Source organism: Equus quagga, chromosome 15 (genome assembly GCF_021613505.1).
Source record: "Equus quagga isolate Etosha38 chromosome 15, UCLA_HA_Equagga_1.0, whole genome shotgun sequence".
NCBI classification, from domain to species: domain Eukaryota; kingdom Metazoa; phylum Chordata; class Mammalia; order Perissodactyla; family Equidae; genus Equus; species Equus quagga.
Genome location: NC_060281.1, coordinates 92,331,654 through 92,343,880, shown reverse-complemented (window position 1 = coordinate 92,343,880; position 12,227 = coordinate 92,331,654). Strand labels below are relative to the sequence as shown.

Genomic DNA, 12,227 nt, shown 5'->3' with positions numbered 1-12,227 from the left:
GGATCATATAGTAATTCTGTGTTAGATTTTTTTTATTATAGATTTCACTTTTTTTTTTAACTTTTTGTTAAGATTGTGATAGTTTACAACCTTGTGAAATTTCAGTTGTACATTATTGTCAGTCATGTTGTAGGTGCACCACTTCACCCTTTGTGTCCTCCCCCTACCTCCTCCCCCTTTCCCCTGGTAACCACCAATCAGTTCTCTTTGTCTATATGTTTAACTTGCACCTATAGTGGAGTCATACAGAGTTCATCTTTCTCTATCTGGCTTATTTCACTTAACATAATACCTTCAAGGTCCATCCATGTTGTTGTGAATGGGACGATTTTATCCTTTTTTATGGCTAATATTCCATTGTATATATATATACATATATATATATATACCACATCTTCTTTATCCAATCATCAGTTGATGGGCACTTAGGTTGCTTCCACGTCTTGGCTATTGTGAATAATGCTGCAATGAACATTGGGGTGCATGGGACTTTTGGAATTGCTGATTTCAAGTTCTCTGGATAGATACCCAGTAGTGGGATGGCTGGGTCATAAGGTGTTTCTATTTTTAATTTTTTGAGGAATCTCCATACTGTTTTCCATACTGGCTGCACCAGTTTGCATTCCCACCAACAGTGTATGAAGGTTCCTTTTTCTCCACAACCTCTCCAACATTTGTCGCTTTGTTTCGGTCATTTTTGCCATTCTAACAGGTGTAAGGTGATATCTTAGTGTAGTTTTGATTTGCATTTCTCTGATGATCAGTGATGATGAGCGTATTTTCATGTGCCTATTGGCCATCCGTATATCTTCTTTGGAGAAGTGTATGTTCATGTCCCATGCCCATTTTTTGATCGGGTTGTTTGATTTTTTGTTGTTGAGCTGTGTTTGATTTTTTTTTAAGGATTTTTTTTAAACCAGTGTTGTCCTTGAGGTGTAAGAAGGGGACGTGACCTGGACACTGACTAGGACCCCCTCCTGGGACTTAGTCCTCCTGCTTTTTTTTTTTCTTGCATCAAAGAGCACATTTTAGACTTGCAGAGTGCTGGCATTGGGGCGGCTAAGCCGACTTGCCTGGAGAGGAGGACGTTCCCAATTTCACTGTGCACTTCCCTGTTCCACACTAAGCCGCCGCTGATGGCTCGGGGATCCTGAGCTCATGGCCCAGCTCAGGATCCCCGCGCGAGCTGACTGGGCCTTTCTCTCCTCCTCCCTCTCCACTCCCTCCCTCTGGTTAGCTGTTCACTTCATCTGCCCTCCCTCCTGAGCCTCCTATTAGCCCTGGGATCCCAGGCCCACACCCTCTGCCTTCCAGTGTTTTGGTTTCAGCTTTGGGTGGAGCTTTGCAGGAAGTGCCCAGCTGCTGCAGCCACCAGGTCCCCAGTCCTGCCCCAGGTGATGAGGACCAGAAAGGTTTTTCCACTGGATGTTCCTGGTAGAGGAGGGGAGAGTAAGGCCTTTCTCTCACTTTGCTCTGGTTCCTGGAAGATGACGGCTTTCAAAATTCCCAAATAATGTGCTTTATGCTGACTCGGAGGGGGCCTTTGTGTGGTGTGGGGAGCTCAGGTGCAAAGAACCGCAGAGTGAGAGGAAGGTAGGTCCCTGTGTGCTGGTTAGAATGGGAGATAAGGAAATCGAGGGCTTTCCTCCCTGCCCCCCATCGCATTTGCATTGGAGCAGGCTGGGGGATTCAGCGAAATGAGAGGTACCGCATCTGGATTAGCTGGGACCGTGGGCTGAAGCCCTCAGGTGGAATGCAGCAGGGGTGACCGGCCATCTGGACGCCAGATTTAAAAGCATCAGTTATTCAGACATCAGTGTGGGGAGATGTATGCAGAGTGGGAAGTGGCTGCATTTCCACTTGTCTGGCCATTTGTAATTACTGTGGCATCTGGCTGCGTCCTGGTCCTCAGTTTCACCTGGTAGAGGTGAAGTGTCTCCATCAGAGTCAGTGGCCCCACTTGACACTGGCTGGCGGATCCTCATTGGGCACTGATTTTGCACCGGCTTTTAGCAGGATGTTGTTCCGCAAACGTGAAATCTTGCATTTCCTCTGGAGTGAGCCCGGCCTGATCTCACCCTGAAGTTCTTACTGAGGAGTCATTCGGCGTCGATTTGACCTTGGAGGTGAGCTCAGTGTAGTCGCGGGCCTGGAAATCAGGTGGCAGTGCTCGGATAAAGGGCACACTTCCAGGTGATGAAGAATACGTTCACTTTGTAGAAGATTGTTATTTAAAAACAAACAGTTTAAAGGTTATTAAAGGGACATATGGACACTGATAATTCTGAGCTAATGTAAAAGCTGGGCCCAGAGGAGGAGTGGGGAGCAGAGTCAGGGAGCTGGTGAAAGAGGTGGTGTCAGGGGAGGGAGGGGCCCTCTGCCTTTGGAAGCAGCTCCCGTGGTGGGCAGGTTACCAGTTGGGGCTGCTGTGACGTGGGGTTCATATTGTGGGTGCTGACTGGACAAGAAACCCTCTGTGTTTATTTTGTTAAAAAAAAAATCTGTGATTCACTGAAAGGAAGTGGAAGCTGAAGTCAGACCTGTTTTGGGGGTGGGGTGCAGGTTGGGGTTCTGTGTGAACAGGGTTTTGTGTTTTTGATGCATTTGCACCTTCCCCAGCCATCCTCAGGGATGCTGGGCAAGGGCTAATTTAGTGCCTTTGCAAGACCTCGGGAGGAGGAGGCAGCGTGACCCTGGCCTCTGTCTGTCCTGCAAGGACGGTGCAAAACCCAGAGGCCAGTTGCTCAAACCCAAACCCAAATGCTTGGGGACTGAGCGTTGATAACCAGCACAGTGATCTTGGTACCTGGAACCCCCTCAATGTCCTTTGGGTTGAGACCAGGGCATCTCTGTACAGCTTGTTGGGGGACTCAGTAGGAGCCCACCCATTTCTCGGGGTCCTCCCACCCTGTTTCCTACTCTCAACCCACCACTAACCTGTACTGGGACCCTCCTGTGGACACACACACAGGCAGGACCCAGCCTGGCCTTTGTGTGCAGACACCGGGGACACAGTGTGGGTCAGCATGGCAGCGAGCACAGGACCTCATGCCCGGTCAGGGTAGCACAGCGGGTCTCAGCCCTGGCTACCTGCTGGAACCCCCCGGCAGCCTTTTCAGCCACCAGGGCCCAGGACTCTCTGAGCATCTGATTTGGTTGGTCTGTGTTGGGCCCAGCTACAATATGTTTTTGAAGCTCTGCAAGTGATGCTGACTTGTAGCCAGGGCTAAGGACACTTGTTAGAGAGCATATGACCTGTTGGGACAGAAGTGGAGAAGCTGGGAGAGGCAGAATTATGCGAGGAAGCTGGGACCTTGGCCATCTGTGGGCTCCCGCAGTGTGGCAGAAGAGTTGTACCCGCACTAGCGGCCGGTCGTAGCCTGTGGTCCATGCCCAGTCACTCCAACTGCAGCTCTTCTCGGCTGCCATGTGCAAAGAACTGAAAAAGTCCCCCTCCAGGATTGCTGGGTTGGCTCTGGAAGCTCAAGGGTGGCCCTGTGCCCACCTGACCTATGTGGTCTGGGTGCCACCAGCACCCGGAACCTGAGCCCAGCATGAGTGTGCTTGGTGGCGGAAGTTGTTGTGAACCACAAGTGCGCTCTGTAGAGGCCACCTGCGGTGGTGGTGTTTGGGCAGGGCTGCTTGCAGGTGAGTCGTGGTGAAAGTGACGTAATCCAATTGATGTAACTCAGTCGGGATGACCTCTGGGAAATCCCGAGGGCCGTGCAGCGCCCTTTGGAAGGGGTCAAAAGTGACCTCCCGTGAGGCTCAGAGCAGGCTGGGCCCTTGTGGGTTGCTTTCCTGGTGAGGGGTCCGTTGGATTAGAGTAATTCTGAGAACAGAGCTACAGAGAGGCCGAGGGCTGTGGGCTTTGCAGTTTAGCCAGGCGGGAAGACAGTGACTGTCTTCAGGTGCCTTTAGGATGGAGGTACTCTCTGTCACTAGAAAGTCCTGAGCTGCAGGGAGCCTGTTGTAGGTTAAGCCACTCTGTCCTCACAGGGACACTCAGACTGGGGTAAAGGTGGTCTGGGGTTTTGCCAGAGCAGCTGGGAGGTGAGCTGAGAGTCAGTGGAGGGGCGAGGGGAGGGGCTGCAGCACCCGTTCCCTGGAGTGGGCCTGGCAGACCTGGGGCGCTGCTCACGGTGGCCACGGTTGCACCTGGACCAGCGTGCTGGCTCAGGCTCCTGGCCCATCAGATCCCCACAGACAGGCACACAAAGAAAGACTGTCCCTGACAGCAGGACACCAGCTTAGGCGCACTCCTGGGACAAGGGCAGACGTACCCCAGACAGCATTCAAAGCCCACCTCACATTGTCTGGGGGGTGAGCCGCTGTTTTGTCCCATCCTCGCCCTGTGGTCTTTTGTCAGTCGGTGGTGAAGGTGAGGCTGGCATACCTGAGGTCCTTGTTCAATGCCTACAGGTGACAGCTCAGCTGGGACAGGTGGGGCATGGACGCTCCTGGGCAGACGGCCCTCCAGCCTGCCTCCCCATCTCTAACACTGGCTGCTTCTCTGCACACACAGATGCGTCATTCGGAACGTCCCCCGGGTACGGCTGCGCGGCGGACCGGGCCGAGGAGCAGCGCCGGCACCAGGAGGGGCTGCCGTACATCGATGACTCGCCTTCCTCCTCGCCCCACCTCAGCAGCAAGGGCAGGGGCAGCCGGGATGCGCTGGCCTCAGGAGCCCTGGAGTCCACCAAAGCAGTGAGTCAGCACGCGGGCGGGCAGGTGGGCCGGGTGTGAGACGGGGCTGGGCTCAGCTCGGAGCCACCTCCTCGTCCCAGAGGCTCTCTGAAGCATAGCCGCTGGAATGCTCAGGGGCAGGGAGCAAGTAGGCAGTGGAGCAGCCAATGGTTGGAAGGTGGAGTCACTAAAACCACCTTCCTTGTCCCTCCACCTGGGGCACCTGCTGGTCTGGAGACCACCTGCCATGTGCGTTGAGCCGGGAGATGGTGGAACTCTGCCAGCTGAGCGTGGAGGAATCAGGCAGTGCGAGCTGAAAGCCACCGTCTGACCCAGCGGGACCTGCGGTGGGCGCTCCAGCAGTGTTGCGAGCCGGGTGGTGCCCCGGCTCCTGGCCCTATGCCCCATGCCGTGTGCTTGCTCCCTTTTACCAAACGGTGTGCTGACGACGACCATCCATTTGACCAGGGCCTTTCCCTCGAGGTCTCATTGTCATTAATGATCCTTCTGTTGCCTCCACTTTGCAGATATGCAACCGAGGCCCCCAGGTCACATGGTCAGTGTGTTGTGGCACATTCCACAGACGCCCTGCTGCACCCTCGGAGAAGCCCCGGGTTTGGCCCCTCTCTCATGGGCAGGTAGCCCTGGGTTGTGGCAGGGCTGGCATGCCAGCGCAGCCTGGCACGGCGACCTCACTGCTCTCAGCCGTCCCATGGCTTGGGAGGGGCCCAGACATGAAGCCCCTGCAGTTGGGACAAGGGCATCCCCTTGGCCTCTCAGGTTCCTACCTTCTTGGGCTGCGAAGATCACTGTCCCTGGGATACCTCTGTCTTTCTGGTCCTTTTTTCCCGATGACATATACCTTCCCTCTTCTGCGTAGCTTGTTTCTGGTGATTTCCACCCTGGTTTTAAAAATAAGAGGGGGGAGGCTGGCCTGATGGCGCAGCGGTTACGTTAGCACGTTCCGCTTCAGCAGCCTGGGGTTCGCCGGCTTGGATCCCGGGTGTGGACATGGCACCTCTTGGCAAGCCATGCTGTGGTAGGCGTCCCACATATAAAGTGGAGGACGACGGGCACGGATGTTAGCTCAGGGCCAGTCTTCCTCAGCAAAAAGAGGAGGATCAGTGGATGTTAGCTCAGGACTAATCTTCCTCAAAAATAACCCAAAAACAACAACAACAACAACAACAAAAAACGAGAGAGGAACCTGCTTTTCCCTGTGGCTGTAGGAAGTGCTATCTTTTTGCTGTGGTTGCTTCTCCACTGGGCTGGCGCCTGAGCTGAGGATTTTATGCTTTATTTATGCTTTTGTGATTTCTAAAGACCCTGGGGCTGGGCAGTCTTCTCGTTCTGTAACAGGAGGATGGGAGGGGAAGCCAGTATGTGACACATACCTGCCTTGTGTGGCTTCTTACCCAGTGTCCAGTTTCACTGTTTTACAGATTGGGGAGTGGAAGTTCAGACAGGCGAAGTAACTTGCTCGAGGCTACACAGCTACCACATTTGAAGCCTTCTGGATTCCTCAGCTGACACTCCTTCCCTCACTACCTTGCCTTTCTTGGTGCACCTCCTCACTTCTTGCTTCCCTAGTGTGGTTTAGTGCAGGCAAGGGTCCTTACGGCTTTGAATAAGTAGGCTGAATCCTGAACTTAGGACAGCTCGTTTCTGTCCATCCGTCATCTCTGAGGGCTATCTTCACCTGGCACCATCTTGCTCCACCTTCAGGCCCGTCGAGGAGGCTGATCTGCCCTTCTGTGCCCCCAGCCCCACCCGGCTCCTGCCCTCAGACCCTCATCTACACTGACTTGGAGTTCTGCCCTCGTCTTTTAGCCCCCAGACCAGGGGTTCGTCTGCTGTGGCGCCTGTCCAGATCCTGGTCCCCGCTCCCTCCTTCAGCCCCCGTGGGAGCCCGTAGACATTTCTCATGTTACACGCACAGCAAGAGTCTGCACATGTGTACTTCCTGGGCTGGGGTCTCCAACACCGGGCGGGCCACCTGGCCCAGAACAGGTGTCAGGAGGCCTCTGAGTGAGCTGGGAATTTTTCTTTTCCTTTTTTTATTGTGTTAAAGTACACATAAGATAACATTTACCACTTTTAAGTGTACAGTTCAGTGGCATTAAATACATTCACCTTGTTGTGCAGCCGTCACCACCGTCCATCCCCATAACTCTTTTCATCTCGTAAATCTGAAACTCTGCACTTATTAAACACTGACTCTCCATTCTCCCCCGCCCAGTCCCTGGCACCCATAATTCTGCTTTCTCTCCCTGATTTTGGCTGCTCTCAGTACCTCAGGTTTGTATTTGTCTTTTTGTGACTGGCTTCTTTCACTGAGCATGTCCTCCAGATTCATCCATGTTCTAGCATATTGCAGAATTTCCTTCCTTTTTAAGGCTGACTGTTATTCCATTGTGTGTTTAGACCGCATCTTGGCAATCCTTTCACTGACCGATGGACACTGGCGTTGCTTCCACCTTGTAGCCATTGTGAATAGTGCTGCTGTGAACGTGGGTGCACAAATATCGCTTTGAGACCCTGCTTTCAGTTCTTTGGGGTGTATGCCCAGAAGTAGAAACGCTGGGTCATGTGGTAGTTCTATTTTTAATGCTTTGAGGAACCTCTACTGTCTTCCACAGCAGCTGCACCATCTGACATCCCCACCAGTTAGTGCACAGGGTTCCAGGTCCTCCACCTCCTCACCAGCACTTGTTGTCTTCTGCTTTTTTGATGGTAGCCATCCCGGTGGAGAGGAGATGGAAAGATAGGAATTTGATCGGAGCAGGGCTAGCTGCCCTCTGGCTGGGTGCCTGGAGCTGCAGGGCGGGCACCCCCACTGCCCCAGACACGGCACAGCTCCGACTCTCCGGCTTCCGTGCCAGCTGTGCACTGAGACCATCTTCCTTCCTTTTTGATTTCTGGTTTGAAGAAGACGCGGCTGTCACTTTATTGCGCCCAGAGGGAACATGGTGGTCTTGAGGCCAGAGGTGCCTGATCCCAGCCAGTTAGGGGAGGGGGTCCCTGCTTATCCCCCTCCTTTCCCTGCCACCCTAGGGGGCTCATGCTCTGGTGCCAAGCTTGAGCCCTTTGGGCCGTGAGGCTATTGGGAGGAACTCCACAGCAGTGCTGGGGCTCAGTGGACTCCTGGGTTGCAGGTCTGCTCTGGGAACACCCGCCCCCAGGAGTGGGTAGGGGGTCAGCAGAGGCCGGTACCCTCTTGCCTGGGGCGCTGTGGGAAGGACTCAGGCAGCCACACGGGGTGGATCCTGGTGCCCGATGCTCCCTCCCCACCCTGAGAGTCCATGGCATTCTCCATCCCTGGGCCTTCTCAGAGGTTCCTGCCCATCTTGACCAAGCTGTCTGCATTTCCCTCTTGAACAATGACTGTGGAGACCCAGACAGGGACAGAAGCCCCAGGAGAAGGCAGGCTGCCCCCAGGGCACACATCCTCCATCTCTGCAATGCAGGATGAGGAGGCGCGTTAGCAGGCCCCTTGGAGGCACCGGGAAGAAGAGCAGGCTCTGAGCATGACCACTGCCCCTCTCCCCTGGGAGGGCAGAGTTGGCACCGCTGGCCCAAAGGAAGCAAGGCGGTGTCCTGGATGCTCCTGGGAGGCTGGGGCCGGAGCTGCTGGCTAGTGAGTGACCTTCCCTCAGCAGTGTCAGGGAGCAGGGTAAGGGTCTGGGCCTCATCCTCAGCTACCATCCTGGGGTCAGGGGAGGTGGGGCTTGCGATCTCCCGGCTCAATATGGTCAGTCTTTCCTGGGGTCCTCGAGGGTCCTGGCAACTTCCCACCTGTTTGTTCATGGGGGACATCGAGGCACAGAGAGGGGAATGGACATTGTCGAGCGGCCCCTGCTCACCGGGCTCCACGCTGTGTGACATGCTCTGTAACTTTCTCTGCTCTCCACAAGGACCCTGTCCCCAAGATGCCAGCAAGGGGCAGGCCCAGAGACATGGCCGACACGACCGCAGCCCCCACCTTCTCACATTCAGGGCCCTTCAGCAAGAGGAGGAGCTGGGCCAGCCCTCCAGCCAGGAGCCTCCTGTGGGCTCGTAAGGTCCGGAAAGCCTGTGCCCACCTGTGTTGAGCTGCTGCTCTTGCCTCCTCGGCAGGTGGCCAGCAGGGCCTGTGGACGCTTTGGGTTGTTTTTGTTTTATGTTTTTCCAGGAGGAAGCCAAAGTAAGTGTGTATATTCAATTGATGACTCCTGCTCAGAAGTCAATTTTGCATTTTTACAAGGGAACTGAAAGCCGGCTCCGGAGTGTTTGAAGACAAACAGGCCTGCTTTATAGCTTTGCCACTGGCCATCCCGCACTTAGGACATCTGGTCAATAGTTGTGTCCATGGGACAGAAATTGTGACTCCTGACTCGTGTTTTTATCTGAGCAGCCACAAGTTCATTCGCTTTTATGATTCACTTGTTATGGACACTTGGATTATTCAAACGCCCCGGGGAGGTCCTGCACCAGGCACAGCAGGATAAACGTCGCCTGTGCCCCTGTGGCTCAGTGCTCCCACGTTACCAAGCTCCAGGGTCCTGACTTATAATAGCTGCCCTCATCTGTCCTGCAAAGTCAGGGAAACTAGACATTTGGTGCCTGCCTCGCCTGTTCTCTTCTCCCCGAGAGCCTGCCATGTTGGACACAGGGATCACACCACTGGTCCTCTGTGGCTGCTGTCTGTCTATTTGGAGCACGGGCCTGTAGGAGCCTCCTGGCCCCTGCCCTCTGCTGGTTGGGCTCCAGGACTGTCTCCAGCCCTGTTGCAAATGAAGGCATGGCCCCTGCCCAGAGCGGAAGAGAGGGTCCTTCGTCCAGCAGCTGTGCTGGCTGCCAGCTCCCAGCCAGGAGCAGCCCACCCCTTCAGGGCCTAGGTTTTATACCCTGATCACCCCACCCCTCATTAGGGTTGAGGGGAGAGGTGCTCCTTGACTTCTGCCCCTCTGTTCACATTCCTGCAGCTCAGTTCCAGCTCTGGCCCTCGGCTCACCTTATGGCCTGGCTGACAGGTGGCAATTTTGTTTTCCTCTGTCCCTCGGTCAGCTTTTCTTACCTTGTTGTCATGCCCAGGTCATTTTTTTTTCAGTATGCTTTTTGGTGAGGAAGATTGGCCCTGAGCTAACATCTATTGCCAATCTTCCTCTTCTTTTTTTTTTTCTCTCTCCTCAAAGCCCCAGTACATAGTTATATATCCTAATTGTAGGTCATTCTAGTTCTTCTATGTGGGATGCTGACACAGCATGGCTTGATGAGCGATGTGTAGGTCCACACTTAGGATCCGAACCTGTGAACCCCAGGCCGCCGAAGCAGAGCACACAAACTTAGCCACTTGGACACAGGGCCAGCCCTGCCCAGGTCATTTTTATCCATTTTTCTAGCCTCAGGATTTGTGTTGCTTGCTCCCTCCCCAGCCCCCTGCCCCCTCCAGGGCCTGCCTTCTGCCTTTCTGCCTTCTTTTCCAGTTGCTATTTTCCCCAGCTACCTCCCTCCTCACTGTGGTCTCCCCACCGTCATGGATCTGACTGGATTCACATGCCCTTTCCAGAACTGGCACATGCAAAAGGCAGGGTCATAAATAACCCAGGACCCGGGCCTGCCTTTTGCTCTCTCTGCGCTTTCCTTCCCACTGTCTCTCCTCCAAGATGGAATTGGCTGGTGACCAAGCCATCCCTGTCTGATGCCACCAGCACTGTTTGGTTCAGGGCTCAGGAGCAGATTCTCAGTCTAAGGAGGGGTCCCTGCTGTGCCTTCTCCCGGCCCAGCACATTCCAGGCCGGACGTTCCCCAGAGCTGACTGCACCCTTTGGAACAGGGAGAGCTGGACTCAGCACCGTCCTGCCTGCGCGCTTTTTCCTCCAGGCTTTCCAAGCCTGTGGGTGGGAACGAGACGTGGCACTGCCACCTGTGTGAGCACCAGCATCTCGTGCTGGGGCGCTCCGCTGGCCGTCCAGCGCTCACAGTAGCAGGGTCGTCCTCAGGACAGGAGCAGGGCTGGGTGGGTGGCAGCCTCTGCTGGAAGGGCCTGCCGTGCCCTTCCTCTTCACCTCTTCCCTTGCTTGAGGTGAGAATGGTGCCCCTCCAGGGTGGGAGGCATGTGCGGGTTCAGCTGAGAGCTGCTTCCCCGAGGTGCCTCCATTCATGGTGTGGCCTCGGTGAACTGAAATGAGAGGAGGCAACAGGGCTCCCCACCCTGCACCTCTGTGCACCGTGCGCAGTGGACTTGCTGCCTGCAACAGCACTTCCGGGCCCCAGAGCAGGCTGCAGCGATAGTCCTGGATCCCAGGACCCGCCTGTCTCACAGATAAGGGTTCCCTGAAGGAACCTGCAGAGCTTCGTACAGATGTGGCCAAACCAGGGTGCGGGCAGGAGTTCTAGATCCATTCATTGGTTGGTTTATCTGGTGAATCGTCGTGGAGCACTTGTGTGTTCCAGGCACTGTGCTGGGCGCAGGAAGTTTCAGTCAGGCTCAGGGTATCCCAGAGTCCCACCTGTGGAGCCGCTGCCCAGAGGAGGGCTGTGTGGTATAGACCTCAGTGTCCTTTCCCTGGAGTGGCTCTCAGCCAAGATCTTAATGCTCCCCCTACACATGTGCACGTGCACAAATGCATATACATGCATGCTCACACATATGCACACATATGTTGCACCCAGCTCGTGCTCACTTAGAAGATTCTTACAGCAAAGTGGTGGTCCAGGAAGGCTCTTGGGATGTTCCCAGTGGGCAGCAAGGGTGTGCTACGAGCCCCAGGGACACAGAAAGCAGATGGAGGTTGGACATGGACATTGGGCCCACCTTCCCCAGCTTATACCTAGGCAGCAAGGCTCAGGGCAAGAGGGCAGTTGCCTGAGATGGTGGGACTCATTGGGTAGGCCTGGCTCTGTGGCCCTGTCCCACGACTCCTGGGCCTGGGAACTTCCTCCCAGGCCTGTCATCTGTACCATGAAGCGCCTCCCACCCACCAGGCCAGGGAAGTAGAAAGGGACATCAGGGTTGGGGGCACAAAGAGGCCACAGTGGGGGTCCTGATTCCAGTCAGGTCCTTCCTCAGACCAAGAGATTGGCACCTGGGGGCTCTGGGGGATGTGTGACAACATCTGCAGACATTTGTGACCGTCACAACCCAGGATGGGGAGGTGTTGTTACAGGAATCTGGTGGGTAGAGGCCAGAAATGATGCTCAACACCCTGCAAGGCACAGGACAGCCCCCTGTACCCAACAGAGAATCCTCCAGCCCCAGATGTCAGCGGTGCCGAGGGCCAGGAGCCTGTCCCCCATCAGTGGTCTCCATGAGAGGTTTGGGAAAGTGCGTGACTGAAGGGACAGAGCTCCGGTTCCAAACCTGAGGGCTGCCACCGTGGGGTCGTCTCACACTCACCCATGGGCTGGGAGACCAAGTGGTGGAAAGGGCAGCACTGTTACGTCACCTTCTGTGAACATGGAGCCCTCCTCGGGGGCCTGGCACCTCCCTTGGACTGCAGTGGGGCCGGTGGGCACAGGGATGGGCAGAGACTGCACAGCCTCAGTCTGGTGAAGCACAG

The 12,227-nt window shown here is 55.1% G+C and overlaps 1 protein-coding gene across 5 annotated transcripts in view; it reads left to right on the top strand.

The window, feature by feature from the left end:
- The window catches only part of BCR (BCR activator of RhoGEF and GTPase), a 123,418-nt gene that overhangs the window by 57,778 nt on the left and 53,413 nt on the right, over positions 1-12,227 (top strand). For all 5 annotated transcript variants that reach the window (XM_046638908.1, XM_046638907.1, XM_046638906.1 and 2 more), the window contains exon 2: positions 4,526-4,707. In XM_046638908.1, the coding sequence (XP_046494864.1) occupies positions 4,526-4,707 (182 nt within the window). The remainder of the gene's footprint in view (positions 1-4,525; positions 4,708-12,227) is intronic.